The sequence below is a fragment of the Syngnathus scovelli genome, chromosome 15, assembly GCF_024217435.2.
Source record: "Syngnathus scovelli strain Florida chromosome 15, RoL_Ssco_1.2, whole genome shotgun sequence".
NCBI classification, from domain to species: domain Eukaryota; kingdom Metazoa; phylum Chordata; class Actinopteri; order Syngnathiformes; family Syngnathidae; genus Syngnathus; species Syngnathus scovelli.
Genome location: NC_090861.1, coordinates 9,639,943 through 9,660,240, shown reverse-complemented (window position 1 = coordinate 9,660,240; position 20,298 = coordinate 9,639,943). Strand labels below are relative to the sequence as shown.

General features: G+C 44.4%; 1 protein-coding gene across 4 annotated transcripts in view; it reads right to left on the bottom strand.

Moving 5' to 3' along the window:
• The window catches only part of LOC125982495 (StAR related lipid transfer domain containing 13a), a 63,261-nt gene that overhangs the window by 23,962 nt on the left and 19,001 nt on the right, over window positions 1-20,298 (bottom strand). For 2 of the 4 annotated variants that reach the window (XM_049743136.1, XM_049743137.1), the window contains one exon: window positions 12,776-12,868. The exons of 1 other annotated variant lie outside the window; for it this stretch is intronic. In XM_049743136.1, coding sequence (XP_049599093.1) covers window positions 12,776-12,818 — 43 coding nt within the window. In that variant the 5' untranslated portion in view covers window positions 12,819-12,868. Of the gene's footprint in view, window positions 1-16; window positions 127-12,775; window positions 12,869-20,298 lie in introns of those variants that run through there. One more of the 4 variants, XM_049743133.2, reaches the window with a different exon arrangement.

Here is a 20,298-nt window from a genome sequence, read left to right as displayed (position 1 = left end):
CGCCGTGCTGCAGTACCGCTCACAGTCGACTGTGAATGATCACTCCAGTACTTTCTTGCCCGCCGCTGAAATGTCCACTTGATCGCAGGGTGGTTGGTTTTGTCCCGACTGCCCCGTCCGATTGTGTGAACGCAAAGTTGTGCGCGTGCGCGAGAGGAGCCTGACATGTGACAAAACCCCCGCTGTCCGTCCTTCCCACGAGTTCTCTTTAAAGGACCCCTGGAGAGTCACAATTTTCTTCACCCAGCATCCACTTCAAAGATGACAACCGGGATCCAGTCTCCAAAAGAATGCTCCCCACCCCACGTCTGCTCTTCCACGACATTCTTTTGTCCACACACACGCGCGCAAACGCTCACACAGACACGCTGCACTTGGGACGGGGACTGTTGAGGATAGCGACCTCTAATGCTGGACTTTAACGTAATTGACCACTATAGGGCTTCAGTCAGAAAACACGCTGGACATCAGTGAAGATTTGTTGGTTTACTTTGTTATCATGCCATGCAGTTATGCAGTGGAGTTAAACGACTGTTTAGGGCCTAAATGATCATTTAACGCCACTGCATGGTGTCAAACTCAAGGCCCGTGGGCCAGATACGGCCCGTCACATCCTTTTATGTGGCCCGCAAAAACAAATCAAATTCGTGTCAGTACGAAAATTGCAAATTGTCTACACTTTTAAAAAAAAAAAAAAAAAATTTAAAATAAAATATTACTAGAATTCTTTTCACTATTCATTTTTTTAAAAATATTTTAATTTTATTTTGAAGGAATGGGGTCGAAATACAAAAAGTCCTACCTAGCTACAAAAACAGATTGAATAATCATTGAATAAAGTACATAAGCAGAAAAGTATATTCACATATTAAATCAATAAAAGAAACACTTATAATTATACCTACACACCAAATCAATAAAGAAGACATAACTAGACATTTTTGATAAATGGTAATGAGAAAGGTTTTTATAACTTTATGATCTGATATATATTTCTGAGCACTTTGAAATAACAAATGACTTTTGATATATTGCCTATATAGCTTAATGACCCTTAAGGAACTGTGTAATGCATGCCTGATGTTTTTTCTCTAAATCATGGACACGGCCAGAGTCGTCTTGACCGTTCAGTACTTGATTGTATCTTATGTTTTGACTCATGCTAGACGCCAGTTTTTGATTACTACTGAACGCTCTGCACAGAGGGAAATATTTTGCCTAACAAAGAAAGAATGAGGTACGACAGTGTATGTCCAAGATTGGAGAAGAATGTTCACAGGAAGGTCACGTGGAGATAAAACCAGCAGGTGCCAGAGGGAGTCAGCCAAGGACTCGGCCAAAGATGATCGCCAAGGCCGAAAGACGGGATGGAAGACAACAGCCCCCACACACACCGAATTGCCCATAACCAGCACCCACTCCCATGGCGAACTTGCCCCACCCCAAAGACCCATCACCCATCAAACTCGGCCCACACTGGCATGTGCAACTGATATAAGCTAACCAAAGAACCTTGAACGTTGCCTTTTCTGAATGGAGACTTTCTGCTCTTGAAGGGCCCAGTGCTGTATTGTACTTTCCTGAAAACAGAGCTTTTTGAACAAGAATTGTGATTGAACTCAACCAACCTGTGTAAGTCTAATTTCTGCTTTAGTGTCTTAGCATTTTCCTAAATCTGAAGAAATCAAACGAGCATGCAGTGAGTAAATTGGATAACAGGTGATCGGCAATGGCTTTTGCTGTGAGGCGCAGATAACGCGCTCCCTAAATTGTGGACAAAATCCAACAATTTACTTGTTTCAGATTTGAAAACTATTATTCATCAATTTGAGTAGTCTCTAGTGTATATAATATGAGCCGTTCATACATTTATTTGGGTTGACAGTCAATGGCCCTCTTAAGAAAACTATGACGACGATGCGGCCCGCAACAAAAATGAGTTTGCCTAAATTTTAGGCAAACAAAAACAAGCAAGCGAGCAATCCAGCAAGCAGTTTCTGAAATATAAAGAAATAAAGACAAATTAACATCATGTAAATATAACTCAGACACTGTAAATAACCATTTACCGTGAATGACATTAAATTCACGAATGCTGTGTTAAACTGTAGGTGAATAACAGTGGTACTGGAAGTACTATGCAGGCTAACGGTCACGTAAACTGAGTTAGCAGAAAGATGCTAATTCGCGATCGTGCTAACAAGCAAAAATGGACCTCAGTAAGGTAAACAAACACTCGGAGCAACACTGTCCTAGAGGTTATACAAATGTAATCGGTCATGTCTCTTGTTAGGGGAACCACTTACATCGGCAATGTACTACTGTAACCAACATCCCTGCGAGCATTTTGACGTCTAATAGGCGTCTATTAGACGTCTATATGCTACCCAGACGTCTCGGCTAAAACACGTCTAAAAATGGCCTAAAAGTGTAATAAAAATAGACGTCTATGCCGTAGACATCTATTGCATAGACGTCTATTAGACGTCTATAGTATAGACGTCTACGGGATAGACGTCTATTAGACGTCTATTAGACGTCTATATGTAAAACTTTTTTAGACGCCTACGGGATAGACGTCTATTAGACATCTATTAGACGGCTATATGTGAAAGTTTTTTAGACGTCTAAGGGATAGACGTCTGTTAGACGTTTATATGTGAAAGTTTTTTTAGACCAGGGATGTCAAAGTCAAACACACCGAGGGCCAAAAAAACTAATTTGCTACAAGCCGAGGGCCGGACTGGTTCAATGTTTATTAAAATATATCGGAATGATTGCACATAGCCTATTGAACTAAGACCTAACACAGTGTACATTATTTAATGATTAAATGAATATGGCAATATTTTGTTATGGCTCTGTCAGTAACTTCAAGGGAAAACATTTTCAACAGCCAAACAGCAAAAAATTAAATTGTTTTAAAAACAAAATGTGTTTCTTAATATCAAGATAAATGCATAAATAAAAGTGCATGCATTATAAACTGAAAATTTATTATTGTGCTGCTCTATGATCTACCGGTCATTGCTTTCAAATTGTAAAATAAATAAATTAATCAATTCAGTTGTATTCTTTCTCATGGCTCTTATCTGCAATTTTCCCTTAGTCCATTCAACTGAAAAATAAATATAAATAAATAAATAAAATGCAAAAATGTATGGCACACAGACAAAACAATACTTTCTTCAAAGAAAAATCACGTCTTGTAGAAGCAAATGTAAAAATGTAACCGAATTAAAAAACGGAAAATAGGTTACTGCTCTGTGATGCTCACTTCTCTGAGGCTGAGCCTGATACTTAGAGGTGTCTCAGCTTTTGTACAAGTTCATCAATGTTCGGGGTTAGGCTCTGAGGCTCAAAACACGTTTTTGATAAACTCTCCTTCTGCAAAGGGCCGGGCTGATTTTGCGATCTCTTTTGCTACAATAAAGCTAGCCTTGACAGCAGCCTCACTTTGTGATTTAGCATACGTGAACATAGCCTGTCTGGACTTAAGGCCTCGTTTTAATTCTTCCACCTTCTGTAGCTTTTGTTCATATTCTATATTCTTGTCTTTGTCTGTGTGTTTCTTAGACGTTTGATAGTGCCTTCTTAAATTTAATTCTTTCATTACAGCCACCGCATACAGACAATTGGTGAAGGCATCCAGGCCGGTTCGGAGGCGGGTTCGGGTGTGGCCTGAGGGTGCCTCCGATGCACTTCGTGACTGCTTCGACACCACTGACTGGGACTTGTTTAAGCAGGCAGCCACCTACAACGATCGGACGGACATATACTGACTCTGTTACCTCTTACATCACGAAGTGCATCGATGATGTGACTTGCTCGAAATCCATCGTCACTCGCGCGAACTGGAAACCGTGGCTGACAGGGGCTGTCCTCAGACTGCTGAGGGCCAGGGACAAGGCTTTCAGAGCAGGGGATGAGGCTGGCTTGAGGACAGCGAGGGCCGACCTGTCCCGAGGCATCAAAGAAGCGAAGAAGGCGTTCTCGTGCAAGGTCTCCACCCACTTCAAGGACAGCAAGGACGCACGTAGCCTTTGGCGGGGCATTCAGACCATGACGGACTACAAGCCCGCGCCGAGGAGCTGTGAGGGCGACGTCCGTCTGCTGAACGATCTGAACCGCTTCTTTGCTCGCTTCGACGCCCAGAACAGCACTTGTCCGCTGAAGAACACTCCCCCCCCCCACATGAGCAGCACCTGCGCCTCTCTGCCGACGGTGTGAGGAGGGCACTTGCCGCTATTGACACCCGTAAGGCGGCGGGCCCTGACAACATCCCGGGTCGAGCGCTGAAGGACTGCGCTGGGGAGCTGTCGGGTGTCTTCACGGACATCTTTAACGTTTCCCTGCAGCAGGCCATCGTCCCCTCGTGTTTCAAGGCTGCCACCATCGTTCCTGTGCCGAAGAAACCTGCACCGTCCTGCTTCAATGACTATCGCCCTGTGCACTGACGCCCATCATCATGAAGTGCTTTGAGCGGCTTGTCATGGAGCACATCAAATCCGTTCTCCCCCCCATCATTGACCCTTTCCAGTTCGCGTACCGTGCCAAGCGGTCTTCTGAGGATGCCATCTGCTCTGCCCTCCACTCGGCCCTCACCCACCTGGAGAGAAAGGACTCATATGTGAGGTTGCTGTTTGTGGACTTCAGCTCTGCCTTCAACACCATTGTGCCGCAGTGACTCATCTGCAAACTCGACGAGCTGGGCCTCAGTACCTCCCTCTGCAACTGGATACTGGACTTCCTCTGTCAGAGGCCTCAGGTGGTGCGTGTTGGCGACAAAATCTCCGCCAGCATCACGCTGAGCACGGGGGCCCCCCAGGGCTGCGTGCTCAGTCCATTGCTCTTCACCCTGCTAACTCATGATTGCACTGCGACCTACAGCGACAACCGCATAGTGAAGTTTGCTGACGACACGACTCTGGTGGGTCTCATCACGAAGGGCGACGAGACTCGGTACAGGTCAGAAGTTGACCTTCTGTCCACGTGGTGCAGGGACAACAACCTCCTGCTAAACATCAACAAGACCAAGGAAATCGTTGTTGACTTCCGGAAGGGTCACACAAAACACCTGCCGCTAATCATCGACGGTGCTGTGGTGGAGAGGGTGAGCTGCACCAAGTTCCTGGGGTGCACATCAGTGAGGACCTCTCCTGGTTCGCAAACACCTCGTCACTGGCAAAGAAAGCTCAGCGCCGCCTGTACTTCCTGCGGAAGCTCAGGCGTGCATGTGCTCCTCAGGCTGTCTACATTCTACCGTGGCACCGTTGAGAGCGTCCTCACCAGTTGCATTGCTGTCTGGGGTGGTAACTGCACTGAACAGAACTTGAAGGCCCTGCAGCGCATAGTGAATACGGCTGGTAAGATTATTGGTGCTTCGCTCCCCTCCCTGAAGGACATTTACACCTCCCATCTCGCCCGCAAGGCAACCTCGATTGCGAGAGATGTGAGTCACGCGGCTCACTCTTTGTTTGACCTTCTGCCTTCTGGGAAGAGGTACAGGAGCGTGCGCTCCCGCACCACCAGACTCGCCAACAGCTTCTTTCTCCAGGCTGTTAGGACCCTGAACTCGCTACCCCCTTCTGCGTAGTATGCGGCACTTTTTCTGAAATGTCTGCTGTACGCGCACTTGCTCCTTTTTTTGCTCCTCTTATTTATTTATTTATTGTGTTATTTATTCATTATTTATTCAGCACGCTGTTGTTATACTTGTTTACTTGTTTGTGTGTTGTGGGCCATGTCTTGTCACCGTGGGATAGGGGGGAACGAAATTTAGGTTTCTTTGTGTGTCTTTGGCATGTGGAGAAATTGACAATAAAGCTGACTTTGACTTTGACATTTTCTCCACACAGAAGACACACGGGTTTGCCTCTTACCTCATGTACATGTACTCTGCCTCCCACCTGGCCTGAAACCCCCTGTTCTCAGCGTCCACCTTACATTTAGCCATTTTTGAGGAGGGGGGTATCAGAAAGTTGAACTCTGCTCTGACTACTGATGAATTATGAAGCCGCTTGTGCGAGCTGCAGTGACATCGCGGGCTACCGTTGCATTGTGGGAAATGTAGTGTTGGTGCGTGCAAAACACCAGCGGGCGGCTGTGGCCTGCGGGCCGGATCTAATGGTAATTAAATATCATCGGGCCGTAACTCTGACATATGTGTTTTAGACGTTTATTGAGTAGACATTCGAATGATGGCTAATAGCTATTAGCGCTAATAGCTAGTGATCATTTGAACATCTAGACGTCTATTCAACATTGAGCTTTTCTTCAATCAGGGATGAGAATGGCAAATGTAAAAAAGCACAGAAAAGTAGCGGGATATATATATATATAAACGTAATTTTCGGACTATAAGTTGCATTTTTTTTCATAGTTTGGGTGGGGGGGCGACTTATCTTGAGGAGCGACTCAAATGTGAATTTTTTCACAATTTTTCAAAATAAAAATGAAGTGAAACCGCGATAAATGAACCGCAATGTAGCAAGGGATTACTGTAATTTGAATGTCAAGTGACGTCAGTAGCGCGGCGCGGCGCAGCGGTTGTTTACATAAAGGACAAAGATTCGATCACGGGATGACGAAGTGCCTCACGTACTACCGGCATCATTAGCGGCTTTGTTTGTAAGTGACACGGAGGACGAAGAGTTTGAAGGATTTAATGATTTGGAGTGACACAGAAGGTTTGAAAAACTATTATGGTTTTTACGCACACCTACTCTACGGAGCTCTCTTTCACTTCCGTGAATGGAAGTCGGGGGCCAGTGCTCGGCCAGGTGGCTGTCCGGGGACGGTGGATGGGGCTCGGACATGGCTTTTACGCACGCCCAGTCCTATTCTACGGAGCTCTCTTCCACCTCCGTGGCTGGAAGTGCCACCTCCGGGGATGGAAGTCCACGCCGCCACACGCCTGGAAGTGTTGCGGTGAACAATTTATGTTAGTTATTTGATATACTTTATTTCGTTTAGCAACTTGTATATGGTTTTATTGTTACAGTTCAGTAGTTGCCTCATTGAACTCTTGTTTTGTTAAATAAAGAGCCATTTACCAAACCCACGTCTATCCTGTACTTTGTTAACGCTACAATATAGTTATATACTAGATCTGTGGAATAACGACGAGGCTGACATCAGGGCGCACGCGCGGCGTTGTTGACAAAGGACAAGGAATTTGATCGATGGATTTAATGATTTGGAGTGACACAGATGGTTTGATAATATTATTGCGTATATAATAGTTATTTGATATATAATTTATATATCGTTATAAGGGCCTGTGGAATATTTTGAAGTGCAAGCACCGCGCACCCATTGTTGACATAAAGGACGATCGATGGATTTAATGAATTGGAGTGACACAGATGGTTTTATAAACGTGTTATTTATGTAATAGTTATTTGAATAATTCTGAATGTTACGTCAGGCCAGTTCTCAGCCCTTCGTTTGTGTTTATGTCACGTTAGCTTACCTATCATTTAGCCCAGATATGGGCAAACCACGGCCCGCGGGCCACATCCGGCCCACGGGGCCGTTTAATCCGGCCCATCAACCCTGAATAAATTGTATTATTAATTTTTTGCGGGGTCATTTTCCCTGCAATTACTATGTTTCCCCAGTAGATGGGGAAGCGCCCGCCCGCGCATTTACTCCCGGGAGCCGTGTCAGAAAGCACGGTGCACACTCACAAGTGCGTGCGCGTACTCAGTAGTACGGATGCGGCGCACTCCGCGCTCTATTTCATCTATCAGTGCCGAATTTCGAGCGTAGGCTGTGACGTCAGTATTCTCGTAATTCGCGCGCTGAGCTTTCAGATACAGTTTTACGCTAATGCCACCCACAAACCTTCCCCTGGAATCCTTCCATTAAAATGAGTGGCCCGAAGAAAAGAAAGGTGGACACTGAGTGCCGAATGTTAAAAAAGAGTGGACAATTTGGCTCGACCTACGTGTGTGAGAAGACGTTCAGCCACATGAACGTCAACAAAGCCCGTCACAGATTTAGGTTAACGGACCGACACCTCGGCTCTATCCTAAGAATTACCACAACAAATTTTACTCCAGACTATGATGCACTGGCAAAAAAGCGAAACCAACAATACTATTGATTTCTTTATTACTTTATTTAGATGTATTCTTTCACTGATTCTTCAAGATAATGTATTTGGTCAGAATGTTTGCCGTTGGATGTGATTTCGCCTCATTAGATAAACATATTTCATAAATCTGACCTGCAGGCGTTGAAGTGATGGAAAATATTCATCATAACAGTGTCATATTTAATAAGAATCGCTAAAGTGATGGAAAATGTTATTCATCATAACAGTGTTGTATTTAATAAGAATCACTGATAGTAGTTTTTTGGTGAATTTATTTCTGATGCTGTTAATAAATGCATTTATTTTCAAAAAGTTTTTTTTAATATCCATGCTTTAGTATCTACTAAAAGTAAAAACCTTTTATGCAATGACCTTTACATGTCATTTATATTACTTCACACAAACACTACATCCATCTGCTCCTGGTTCGGCCGCCTGGTCAAAATTTAGAACCCAATTCGGCCTGCAAGTCAAAAAGTTTGCCCACCCCTGGTTTAGCCTGTTGTTGCTCATTCATGTCTGTTCTTGGTGTTGAATTTTGTTACATAAATGTCCCCCATAATGCGACTTATACTCCGGAGTGACTTCTATATATTTTTTTCACGTTATTGTGCATTTTATGGCTAATGCGACCTATATTCCGGAGCGACATTTAGTCCGATATATAAAAAAAAAAAAAAAAACTTTTCCTCACCCCCCGTGGGTGGTCTCTTTTTCCCTTCAAGCTCGGGTCCTCTACCAGAGGCCTGGGAGCTTGAGGGTTCTACGCAGTATCTTTGCTGTTCCTAGTACTGCACTTTTCTGGACTGAGATGTCAGATGTTTTTCCTGGGATCTGTTTCAGCCACTCCTCCAGTTTGGGGGTTACTGCCCCTAGTGCTCCAATGACCACAGGTACCACTGAAGTCTTAACTCTCCAGGTCTTCTCCAGCTCTTCTCTGAGCCCTTGATATTTCTCAAGTTTCTCATGTTCCTTTTTCCTAATGTTACCATCATTTGGGATGGCTATGTCAACCACAACGGCTTTCCTCTGCTCTTTGTCCACCACCACAATGTCCGGTTGGTTCGCCATTACCATTCTGTCTGTCTGGATCTGGAAGTCCCAGAGGATCTTGGCTTGGTCATTCTCTACCACCTTTGGAGGTGTTTCCCACTTGGATCTTGGGACTTCCAGTCCATACTCTGCACAGATGTTCCTGTACACTATTCCAGCTACTTGGTTATGGCGCTCCATGTATGCTTTACCTGCCAGCATCTTACACCCTGCAGTTATGTGCTGGATTGTCTCAGGACCTTCTTTGCACAATCTACACCTGGGGTCTTGTCTGGTGTGGTAGATTTGGGCCTCTATTGCTCTGGTGCTCAAGGCCTGTTCTTGTGCAGCCAGGATCAGTGCCTCTGTGCTGTCCTTCAGACCAGCTCTTTCTAGCCATTGGTAGGATTTCTGGATATCAGCTACTTCAGCTATGTTTCGGTGGTACATCCCATGTAGGGGCTTGTCCTCCCATGATGGTCCCTCCAGCACCTCATCTTCCTTTGATGCCCATTGTCTGAGACATTCACTGAGCACGTGATCCGTTGGGGCCTTATCCCTGATGTACTTATGGATCTTGGATGTTTCATCTTGGATCGTGGCTCTCACGCTCGCCAGTCCTCGGCCTCCTTCTTTACGGCTAGTGTACAGTCTCAGGGTGCTGGACTTGGGATGGAACCCTCCATGCATGGTTAGGAGCTTCCGTGTCTTGATATCTGTGGTCTGTATATCTTCCTTTGGCCACCGTATGATTCCTGCAGGGTACCTGATTACTGGTAGGGCGTAGCTGTTAATGGCTAGGGACTTGTTCTTGCCATTGAGCTGACTTCTTAGGACTTGCCTTACTCGATGGAGGTATTTGGCTGTGGCTGCTTTCCTTGTTTCCTCGTCAAGGTTGCCATTTGCCTGTGGAATTCCAAGGTATTTGTAGCTGTCCTCAATGTCTGCTATTGTTCCTTCTGGGAGTGAGACCCCCTCTGTGTGGATTACCTTTCCTCTTTTAGTCACCATGCGGCCACATTTCTCAAGTCCGAATGACATTCCGATGTCAGAGCTGTAAATCCTGGTAGTGTGGATCAGGGAGTCAATGTCCCGCTCATTCTTAGCGTACAGCTTTATGTCATCCATGTAGAGGAGGTGGCTGATGGTGGCCCCATTCCTGAGTTGGTATCCATAGCCCGTCTTGTTGATTATTTGGCTGAGGGGGTTCAGTCCTATACAGAACAGCATTGGGGACAGAGCGTCTCCTTGGTATATACCACATTTGATGGTCACGTGTGCAAGTGGCTTGCCATTGGCTTCAAGTGTGGTTTTCCACTGTTTCATCGAGTTGGCGATGAAGGTTCTCAGAGTCCCATTGATGTTGTACAGCCTCAAGCATTCAGTGATCCAAGTATGTGGCATTGAGTCATATGCTTTCTTGTAATCAATCCAGGCAGTGCTCAGGTTGGTACGTCTAGTTCTGCAGTCTTGGGTGACTGTTCTATCCACCAGGAGTTGATGTTTTGCTCCTCTGGTATTTTTACCAATCCCTTTCTGAGCAGTGCTCATGTATTGATCCATGTGCCTGCTGATCTTATCTGATATTATGCCCGACATCAGCTTCCATGTTGTGGAGAGGCAGGTGATTGGCCGGTAGTTGGATGGGACTGTACCCTTTGATGGATCCTTCTGGATCAGGATCGTACGCCCTTGGGTTAGCCATCCAGGGTGAGTCCCATCCCTTAGCAGCTGGTTCATTTGTGCTGCCAGGCGCTCATGGAGAGTTGTAAGTTTCTTGAGCCAGTAGCTGTGGATCATGTCAGGGCCTGGTGCTGTCCAGTTTTTCATTCCTGAGACTCTTCTCTGGATGTCTGCCACTGTGATGGTTACTGGGTTCTGTTCAGGGAGCTTGCTGTGGTCCTTTCTCAGAGCCACCAGCCACTGTGCATCCTTCTTATGTGATGCCTCCCGCTCCCATATATCCTTCCAGTACTGTTCAGTTTCCAGCCTTGGTGGGTCTGCTCTGCTATTATTCCCCTGCCACTGAGCGTACACTTTCGCTGGTTGTGTTGTGAACAACCTGTTTATTCGTCTGGCTTCATTCTCTCTTGTGTACCTCTTTAGGCGGCTGGCCAAGGCTTGGAGTCTTTGTTTGGCAGTTTCGAGTGCTTCAGGTATGGGCATATGGCTGTATTTCTTGGGAACTTGCTTTTTCATTGCACCTTTCTGGGCCTCTGTCATTTGGCTCACTTCTCTCCGTGCTATCTTGATTTTGGCCTCCAGCCTTCTCTTCCATGGTGGGCACTGTTGTGGTCGCATATGGTCATTCTTCTTGTAGCCAAGCATTTCTAGGATCACTGCTGCTGAGGTGTATATCAGCTCATTGGTTTCAGTGATGGTAGCCGTAGGAATTGTTGTCAATGCTGCATTCACATCTTCTAGGAGACTTTCTGAGGGTACTTCACTTAGCCTCTGCAGTGTGTATCTAGGTTCCCGAGCATTCATTCTCACCGTGATCTTGTTCTTCAGGTCAGTTGCTGCCTCGTTCAGCTTGATTGTGCTTATTGGGGTTTCGTACCCAACCTCTGGGCTTTTACATGGATTTAACTTGTCTCTGACCTGGTGCTCTGGTTGGCCTTCGCTATGGCATTTGTGTTGTATCTCATCAATCTCGAGGTGTGATAGCAGGTGCCGTTTATGGATATTGGAACATTGAGCTACTAGTTGCTTGGCCGATAGTGTTGACTGTGGGTATTGAAGTTGCCATTGTTCCCGCATTCTCCGCATGTAACCCCTCTCGCTCGGGTTGCTGGAGTAGTAGCATTCCAACAGATCCTTATTCTCGCATCCTCGCCCATTTGTGTCTTGTTCCAGTAGCCCATTTTTCATCAGGGTGCTCTGGTTCCCCAGCACCTGACGCAGACCTTGTTTGTCCGGGCGACGTCTGAGCCGGCATGTCTTTCGTTTCTTGTACTCTCATTATCTCTGAGGTAGGCGGTATCGTTAAGGGTCTTGCCTAAGGACCCACACTGACTGTTGGTAAGGTAATCGCTCATTGCTCATATTGTGCCCCTGCCGGGAATCGAACCCGGGTCTTCCGTTTGTAAGTCATGTCACTTACTGATTGAGCTAGTCAGCCGTATACATATATATATATATATATATATATATATATATATATATATATATATATATATATATATATATATATATATATATATATATCGCGGCAGGCAGGGGAATGCTCGCGAGTTGCCGAGGCTAACATTGCCCGGCCAGCTGTCCGGCCGTTCCCCCCCATATATATAAAAAAAACAATTTCCAATGGATTTACACGATTCACGAAAGTGATACTTTCGTTGGAAAACACGGAAATCCGCAGAAAATTGTCATCCCTGTTCAATACATTTAACCTGTGATCCTTACCTTTGTGTAGTTCCAGGATGTTGTGAAAATGCATTTGATTAGTGATGGTCCAGGGTGTGAAAATTTACATTATCTAATATAAAACTAGGTTTCAGTAACAGTCATACTTATATTAGCTGCAGATATAAATACACCTTTTGATGTTAAAATTAACCAAAACGATTATTGAATCTAAATAAAAACATTTTTTCAAACATTATCCAACCACCACCTCTCCGTGAGTTGTCACCTTACCGTGGTGGAGGGGTTTGTGTGTCCCAATGATCCTAGGACCCATGTTGTCTGGGGCTTCATGCCCCTGGTAGGGTCACCCATGGCAAAAGGGTCCTAGGTGAGGGGCCAGACAAAGCATGGCTCAAAAAACTGTTAGGGTTTTTCAGATTATCCTTATCGTATGATTATGTTGGAATGCAACCGGTAATAAATAACCTACCTTGTCCCATCCTCCACAAGGTCGTAAAACATCCCCTGATATGTTTTGACTAGAGCACAAGGGCTTCCTATTCAACCTACTCTTACCCCCACTCTGTTTCTCTTAATAAATATGCCCTTGCAGGAGGGAGAGTTTTTAGACTTCATTCCTTCAACGAGTGAACTCTCCACCTGCAGGTGTCTAAAAGAACTTGCTTGTCTATCGTGTGGTTCTTGCAAAATAAGTTGGAGTGAGCAAATCTCTAACATTTTGGTGCCGAAACCCGGGACCCCTCATACCCGCTATCTGTCTGACGAAGAAGGACGTGCTGCATTGTCGAAAAGCCAGCGTCCATTAAGAGGACCTGGAGGAGAAAGTCCTGGGAAGAGAATTCTTCGCTGGGCCAGCATCTTAGGTCTGCCTTCGTCTGACAGAGGTGGATTGACGGGACCCGGCAGTGCAACGAACCAGGGGACAAGTAAGTTAAAGGCCTGAAGTTGTGTGATTGTGTTGTTGTTTGTGAAACGCGTAAAAAGGTAGAAGTGCACAGGAAAAAGTAAGTTTTGTGGAAGGAGGGGGTGTTGTAGAGTCCCCCTCTGGATGAGGTGTCTCTTTTGGAGCAGTGGTTCTCAAACTGTTTTAAAATCTCAGTACCTCCGTGGATCATTATTTGACGACCACTGTTCTAAGGAGTACAACCTCGCGTTGGCAGGGCTGGGGACAGGGACTTTTGTCTTTAGTTTCCAGGGAAGGTGGGGGGTGTTGTAGAGTCCCCTCACTGGATGAAGCAGCTCCTTTTTTTTTTACAAAAAAAGAAAAGGAGGACTTCGCGTTGGCAGGGCTGGGGACAGGGACTTTTGTCTTTAGTTTCCAGGGAAGGTGGGGGGTGTTGTAGAGTCCCCTCACTGGATGAAGCAGCTCCTTTTTTAAAAAAAAGGAGGACTTCGCGTAGGCAGGGATAACTTGTGTGATTGAGTGTGTAACTGGTAGGATAAATTGCTAAATAGCAGTTCTAGCATTGATCCACGACAATAATACAGGCTAGTAATTTGTTGAAAGGTCGATTTGAACCTGCATTGAGGATCCTCAAAGAGTCAAAGAAATAAATAAGTAATAATAATAATAATAATAATAATAATAATAATATTTTTGAGAGAAAGAAATTGTATAACCTAAAATTACTAGAATTAAGATGGGAAATAAAAATGGTAAATCTCTACCTCTTGACGGAGATGAGAAGTACATGGCGAGTAGATTTCTTAATTGTATGCAATATATGCCGAAGTGGAAGAAAAAGTATGTAGAAGGGAAGTTGAGAGTTGAAGTGTGGAAGATAGTAGTTGATGTTTTAGAAGAGAGTGTGGATAAAAAGAAAAATGGACTGAAAAAGAAAAGAAAAGAGAGAGAATTGGATTGTGCTAAAATGTGGTTGAAAGCTTCACAAGAGAGAAAAGAACAAATCCAAAAGACAAAAGATAGAAAGATGAAAGGTGATGAGGCTGAGACTATGTTTGTCAGGCCGGAAGACAATGAGGCCACAGTGCGCAGGCGCACTGCCGCGGCCATGGCTCCAGCCGAAACTGAAGGCGCAGCTCAAGCAGAGGAGCAAGAGGGGCCTTCCGCTCGTACGCAAAACTTGTATCCAAGCTTAACAAACCTGCAGCCCCCCCCCCATATAACAGCAAAAGAAGTCAGGGTCACATTATTAGAAGTCCTGTACAAACAAGAAGTTTGACTACTGCTGCTAAATTTTCTCAAAATATAGACAATGTTGATGTGTGCCCAATGATACAGGTGCCAAACCCTATTGTAGGCGAAGGCCAACCCCCACATACATATGTTTTCCGGCCATGGACTCTGGAAGAGGCAAGAAAAGCAGTTGAAGGGGTTACCCCTGTTGCTGAAGACCCAGATATATGGGCAGAGGACATGGCTGGAATTATACATTCCTATAGACTGAATGGACATGAGGCAGGAGAGGCTGCAATGTCCTCCTTGGGAAAAGACTGGGCAAAGGTTAGAGGAAATTACACAGGTAGAAATAATCAAGGGCCTTTTCCCTATCCCGTTGAGGGAAATCAATTGGGAGGGGAGTATGCAGCACAATGGAATGGTCTTGTGCAAAGAGTGCGAACTATATTTCAAAGACGAGCGAATTATGGTCATTTGGCAGGAATAAAACAGAAGCCTGGCGAAGATACTGATGATTTTCGTTTGAGATTTTGTTGGGTCTAATTTTTCTGCCTCGCTGTTGGGTCTAAATACGATTAGACATTAAATCACTCGCTGGAATGAAGAGAAGACAACCAGAAACAGGTTTACTCGCGAGGAGAACGATAGAGAAAGCAATCTCGGTTACAACCTCCATCAGTTCTGAGTCCTTACTCCACGTGCCCCTCTTTTTAATGTTATGGTTGCCCTGGTTACAGAGGCGTTGCTACACTAAAGGGAGGGGGATTGTGTCTGTAGCAACGCTGATTAGCAAAAGAATGTAGTGTGGTGTGAATTAGCACTCCGCTGTTGGCTCGAGACCCCCCGCAGAGGCCGTCCCCGGCTGTCTTCCTTCACAGTTGGCTGACTTGTCCTCAGGTCAACAAATACCCTGACGCACGTTGATTGCCGCTTTGCTGTGGAACAAATGCAACTAGACCTTTGCTAACTTTATCTACTTGGTAATTAACACATAATAATAATAAGTAACTTGTCCTAAACATTTCAACACACATTAAACAAATGTGAGGTAACCGGTATGCAGTTCCTTAAACAAACATTGAGTAAATATGGGATAACTTTTATGCAACTACTTCTAACTGTATGTAACCCTTAACAAAGAAGAATAGGTCTGATAAACTACAATCTATGAACCAAACCTACATCTAAATATAAAAAGGAATGAAGTTCCTGTGAATCAAACAAAGAACATGTCACCTATGCAAATAAGCCCTGCTCATTGTTAGTGAAGGCCTCTTACGGGAACCAAAACACACAGACAACATAAGGACAGGAAGGATACAAATGGCTGACAGGGATCAAAAGACATCCCTATCACTAAAAAGGAAGAACCTAGATAAAAGGAAAGATAAACTCGTAAAGGCGAGGCCTCCAGGTCTGGCAGGCCAAAGCTTCACTTAAAATTATTCCAACATTCCTCCCTGTTTATCACATATTAGCTCAAGTTTTTCATCACCAAGAACAACCACTTCACTCGATTTTCAGTTGTCGGATCACAGGTATGGGCACAAATATGTTTACACCCAAATTGTTGCATCATCATCATTCGTAAACACCCAGATCTGGGAAAAAGTCTGTAAACTCAAGTGCAAAAATTTCATCTTCATCGTTATCATCAATATGTTGGCGTTCAGACATTAGGCATACCCGGGCCATCTTGTCTTCCATGGGCGATATTGCTGTAGTGATGAGACGATTAAACAGAGCACGCAGACATGAAATACAACAACATCCACACAAGGTGAGTATAGCAGTAAATACTGCAACTGATATTATAATTGAGGACACAAGTGCTTTATACTTCCCAAAGGCATGCATCCAGTTGTCCCACATTGATGTGTCCACGCCAGAGTGCTCTTTCATCCTCATGTTGAGGGATCGCAGGCCTTCAATGGCCTTTGTCAGGCTCCCATCAGGGGCGGTGTTGTTGGGGATAAAGGTACAGCACTGTTCTCCGAACATTGCACAGACCCCTCCTTTCTCAGACAACAACATATCAAGAGCAATGCGATTCTGGAAGGCCATTAAGGAAGTTGTGGCTAGCTGTTCATGCACTGCCTCAAGCCCCGCTTGTGTCCAATTGCCCAATTTTAGCACTTTATGATGGATGTAATTTATCCTGTCTACGTTTTTGTTTATCGTACACCACCAACAAATGGAAGACTCCCATCTTGCTGCAATTTGGTCAATTAATTCTTATTAATCAGGAACTCCTCTGGGGACTCTAATTGCATCAATTAAAGTCAGATTATCGTCGCCTCTCAAATTTAAAGACATTTTGGTTTTTACCAGCTTTTCCCCAGATCTTGGCGTGTCGATACATATACAATTTTGCTTTACTACATTCTCTAGAAGCAGTGGTTTCTTTTCTTTTCCTCAACGGATATTATATAGAACGCTCTGTTGTACATTTCACAATCAGTAGACGTGACAGATTTCACACAATCTTTGGTCAATGGTAATGGTACAACATAAAGAATCGGTCGCAAACCCATACACATGACATATTCATTTTTTTTCTTTTTTTTTTTCTCTCTGGTTTGCGGCTTGTTTTTCCATTAGCAATCAATCGTTTCTTTTACCAGTTACTCTTATAGGTAGTTACCTGAAACCAATTATCAAACATTCATTTTAGAGATATTAATTTCATTCAAAGTCAAAGTCAAAGTCAAAGTCTCCTTTATTGTCAATTCCTCCGCATGTCAAGACACACAAAGAGATCGAAATTACGTTTCTCACTATCCCAGGGTGACAAGACAGAGTTCACAACGCACATACAAGTAAACAACACAGGAAAAATAAAACAAGAAGATGAACAATAAGAGTGATAGCACGCTAGCCGCTCCCGATGCACAGCAGAGTCCGGAAAGATGACAGTCAACCAGGCCACTGTGAACACGAGCACACAGCAGGCACGCACTGTCCGGTTCGTGGATCCTATCAGGCGAACGCAACCCATCTTGTCGTCCCGCGAACGAACGTACGCCAGGAGAATGGAAGGCACGGCTGGCGAGCTGGGTTGGCCGCAAGCCTGGCCCGACGTCTCCGCGCTGGCCCCTCTTCCGCTGCTTCGCAGACCCGCTACCGACGCATCCCAACAATGCTCTAGGACGGAGCAGTCCGAGCTCACGACGCAGTCCAACCAGGGGAGGAAGAGCAAGCCAGTCCGGCGTCGCTCCATGGCGAAGCAGTCCGAGCGCCCTTAATCTCTCCGCACCAAAGTCCAGAACGCCATAAAACCCACTTCCGCAGATGTTGAGCAGAACATGCCCGCCGCACTAGTAGCACGACGTATCACACGAAACGAACATACACAAAACTGCCGGACAAACACTCAGTAAACACTCACAAAACACCGAACGGGACAGAGAGTGGCCGCTGCGTGTGCACTTTAACGTCTACAGCTGTTGTTGCCAAAGTATTATTTCGTTACATAACATTTTTGCCACTGTTAAGGCATTCAGTGTTTACTTTGAAGCCAATTCAATCCATTTTGAGAATGCATCTATTATGACCAGGCATTATAACCCTGTGGATTGAGTTTAGCACATGGTAAACAAGCTTTACAATTTTTTTTTTTATAAATGTTTTGTATATGAATCAAATCCATATGTTGTATAAAGCCGACTGAACTGCCCTTTCATCCCCCCTGTTGAGCCATGTGTCAAGTCAACATCACGTGACAACTTCATGGCTCAATATTGCTGCCCATATGTATCGGTTCATTTGTACGAGCACATAATATTGCTGCCCATTTGCATCGGAAGTTTTTCTTTCTTAAAGTGACAAACCAATCCACCAATCGGAAAAAAATCAACAAAATAACTGCCAGTGAATTAATATAATAGTTAATTGTTGTTGTTTCTTAACTTTAACTAGCTCAATCGCTCTCTTATTCTCAAATTTTAAATTTAGCTTTAAAATGTCGTTATTACATAATTTTTCTTCATCCAATTCCAGAAAGCAAGTTCTTTCCATCTCTCAAATTTTGTTTCATCAAGGCTAGGCATTAATGCAGTGTGGACCAGTTTCTGCCCATAAACAAATTGCTTGCTTTTCTTTACTTCCTATTTTTTCAAAATTTATTTTGTTTTGCGGTGCAAATCAGATAGACTACAGTCTAATAAATTATTTTGTGCACCTACGTATATTAGCCAATTTCATCCTTTTAACACATAACACTGACAGCACACAGACAACACAAAAACAGCAGAGACACAGATCACAAACAATACCAACAAACAACGCTGCGCAAACGTCACCCTCTATTTTGACGTTTTGGTTATACCTTTTTTCTTTTTTTTTTTTTTCCATCAGTGCCTTTCATCGTTCATGCTAATGTTGTCACATCTTCCTTAAGCATCACCCTGCTTCAAACATTCTCTGAGAAACTCACACTTTCCCTGCCTCGCTCACAGCCATAGCACCCCCCGTGCGAGGGGGGGACGCGGCATCAATGTTGATTGGTCACAGGCTGGCCATTTCCTGCAACAATCATGATGCCGGCCCACCGCCCACACGAGCATAGCACAGGCCTACGCGCACAGCCCCGACCCGCGACTACGCGCGAGCGCAGGCACGCTTCCTATCAAGCCACCGTTCTCGTCACCTTCTGCCACACACGTCTTATTTTATCTACTGCCACACACTGCTCATCTTAGGTTCTCCAACCAACTTAAGCACACCATCATCCACTTCTCAATTACCCTATTATTGCTCAACAGCCTCCTGACATTCTCCATTACTGATTTCTCCATAGGACACACATCTCACACACTCACACATATACACAACATTCATGAGGATCCTCTGCGCGCACGCACACACACACACATCAGCACAAGAGGATGATGCACAACATATAAAACCACATAGAGCGTACTAAGAACACCCTTTTTGCTCATCTTACATGTCAGATTTATTCTCCATTTTAGTTTCAGGAGCTATTTGTAATTCAGTTCCATTTATTTTGCAAATTTTAACTTCAGTGTTTCTTTATCTTACTTTATCCTTTTAACACAAATATCTCCTGTATATTTAAGCTAATTTCTCTTTAATTTTGGCTGCCAGGTCCCCACTTTATTACATGAGAATCTGATTTATTTTGATCTTGTACTAGTCATTATTGTTTTGTTTATATGGACAATTGTGTGCCATGTGGCCCTTTTCTCCACAATTCCAACATTCACGTTCACTATAAGGTACAAATCCTCTCCCGTGGCCCTTGGAGCCTCCTCTATTAGTGGCTCCTCGCCCCCTCTGACCTTTCCACCCTCTGCCTGTATCTTGGTAGAAAGTGTCACTGTCCTCATCTACCAAAAAAATGTCTTTTGTCGCTTTCACTTGTTTCTGTTTTTCTTTGACTACTTTTTCTGCATGGAGGGCGTGATTTATGTATTCCTCCAAAGTTCCGGTGTTCATGCCTATATAATGTTTGATCACCCAGCCTTGTATTGGATGGCATTTTTTAATTGCTGTTGATAAGCCCCTTGGGGCGCAATATCTTCCACCAGCCCACTGTGTGTTTTAAACACTTTTGTCATGCGCACTCGATACTCGTCAAAAGTTTTATTATCATTTTGCTTTGTTCTCCCTATTTCTGTATAATTTGCTC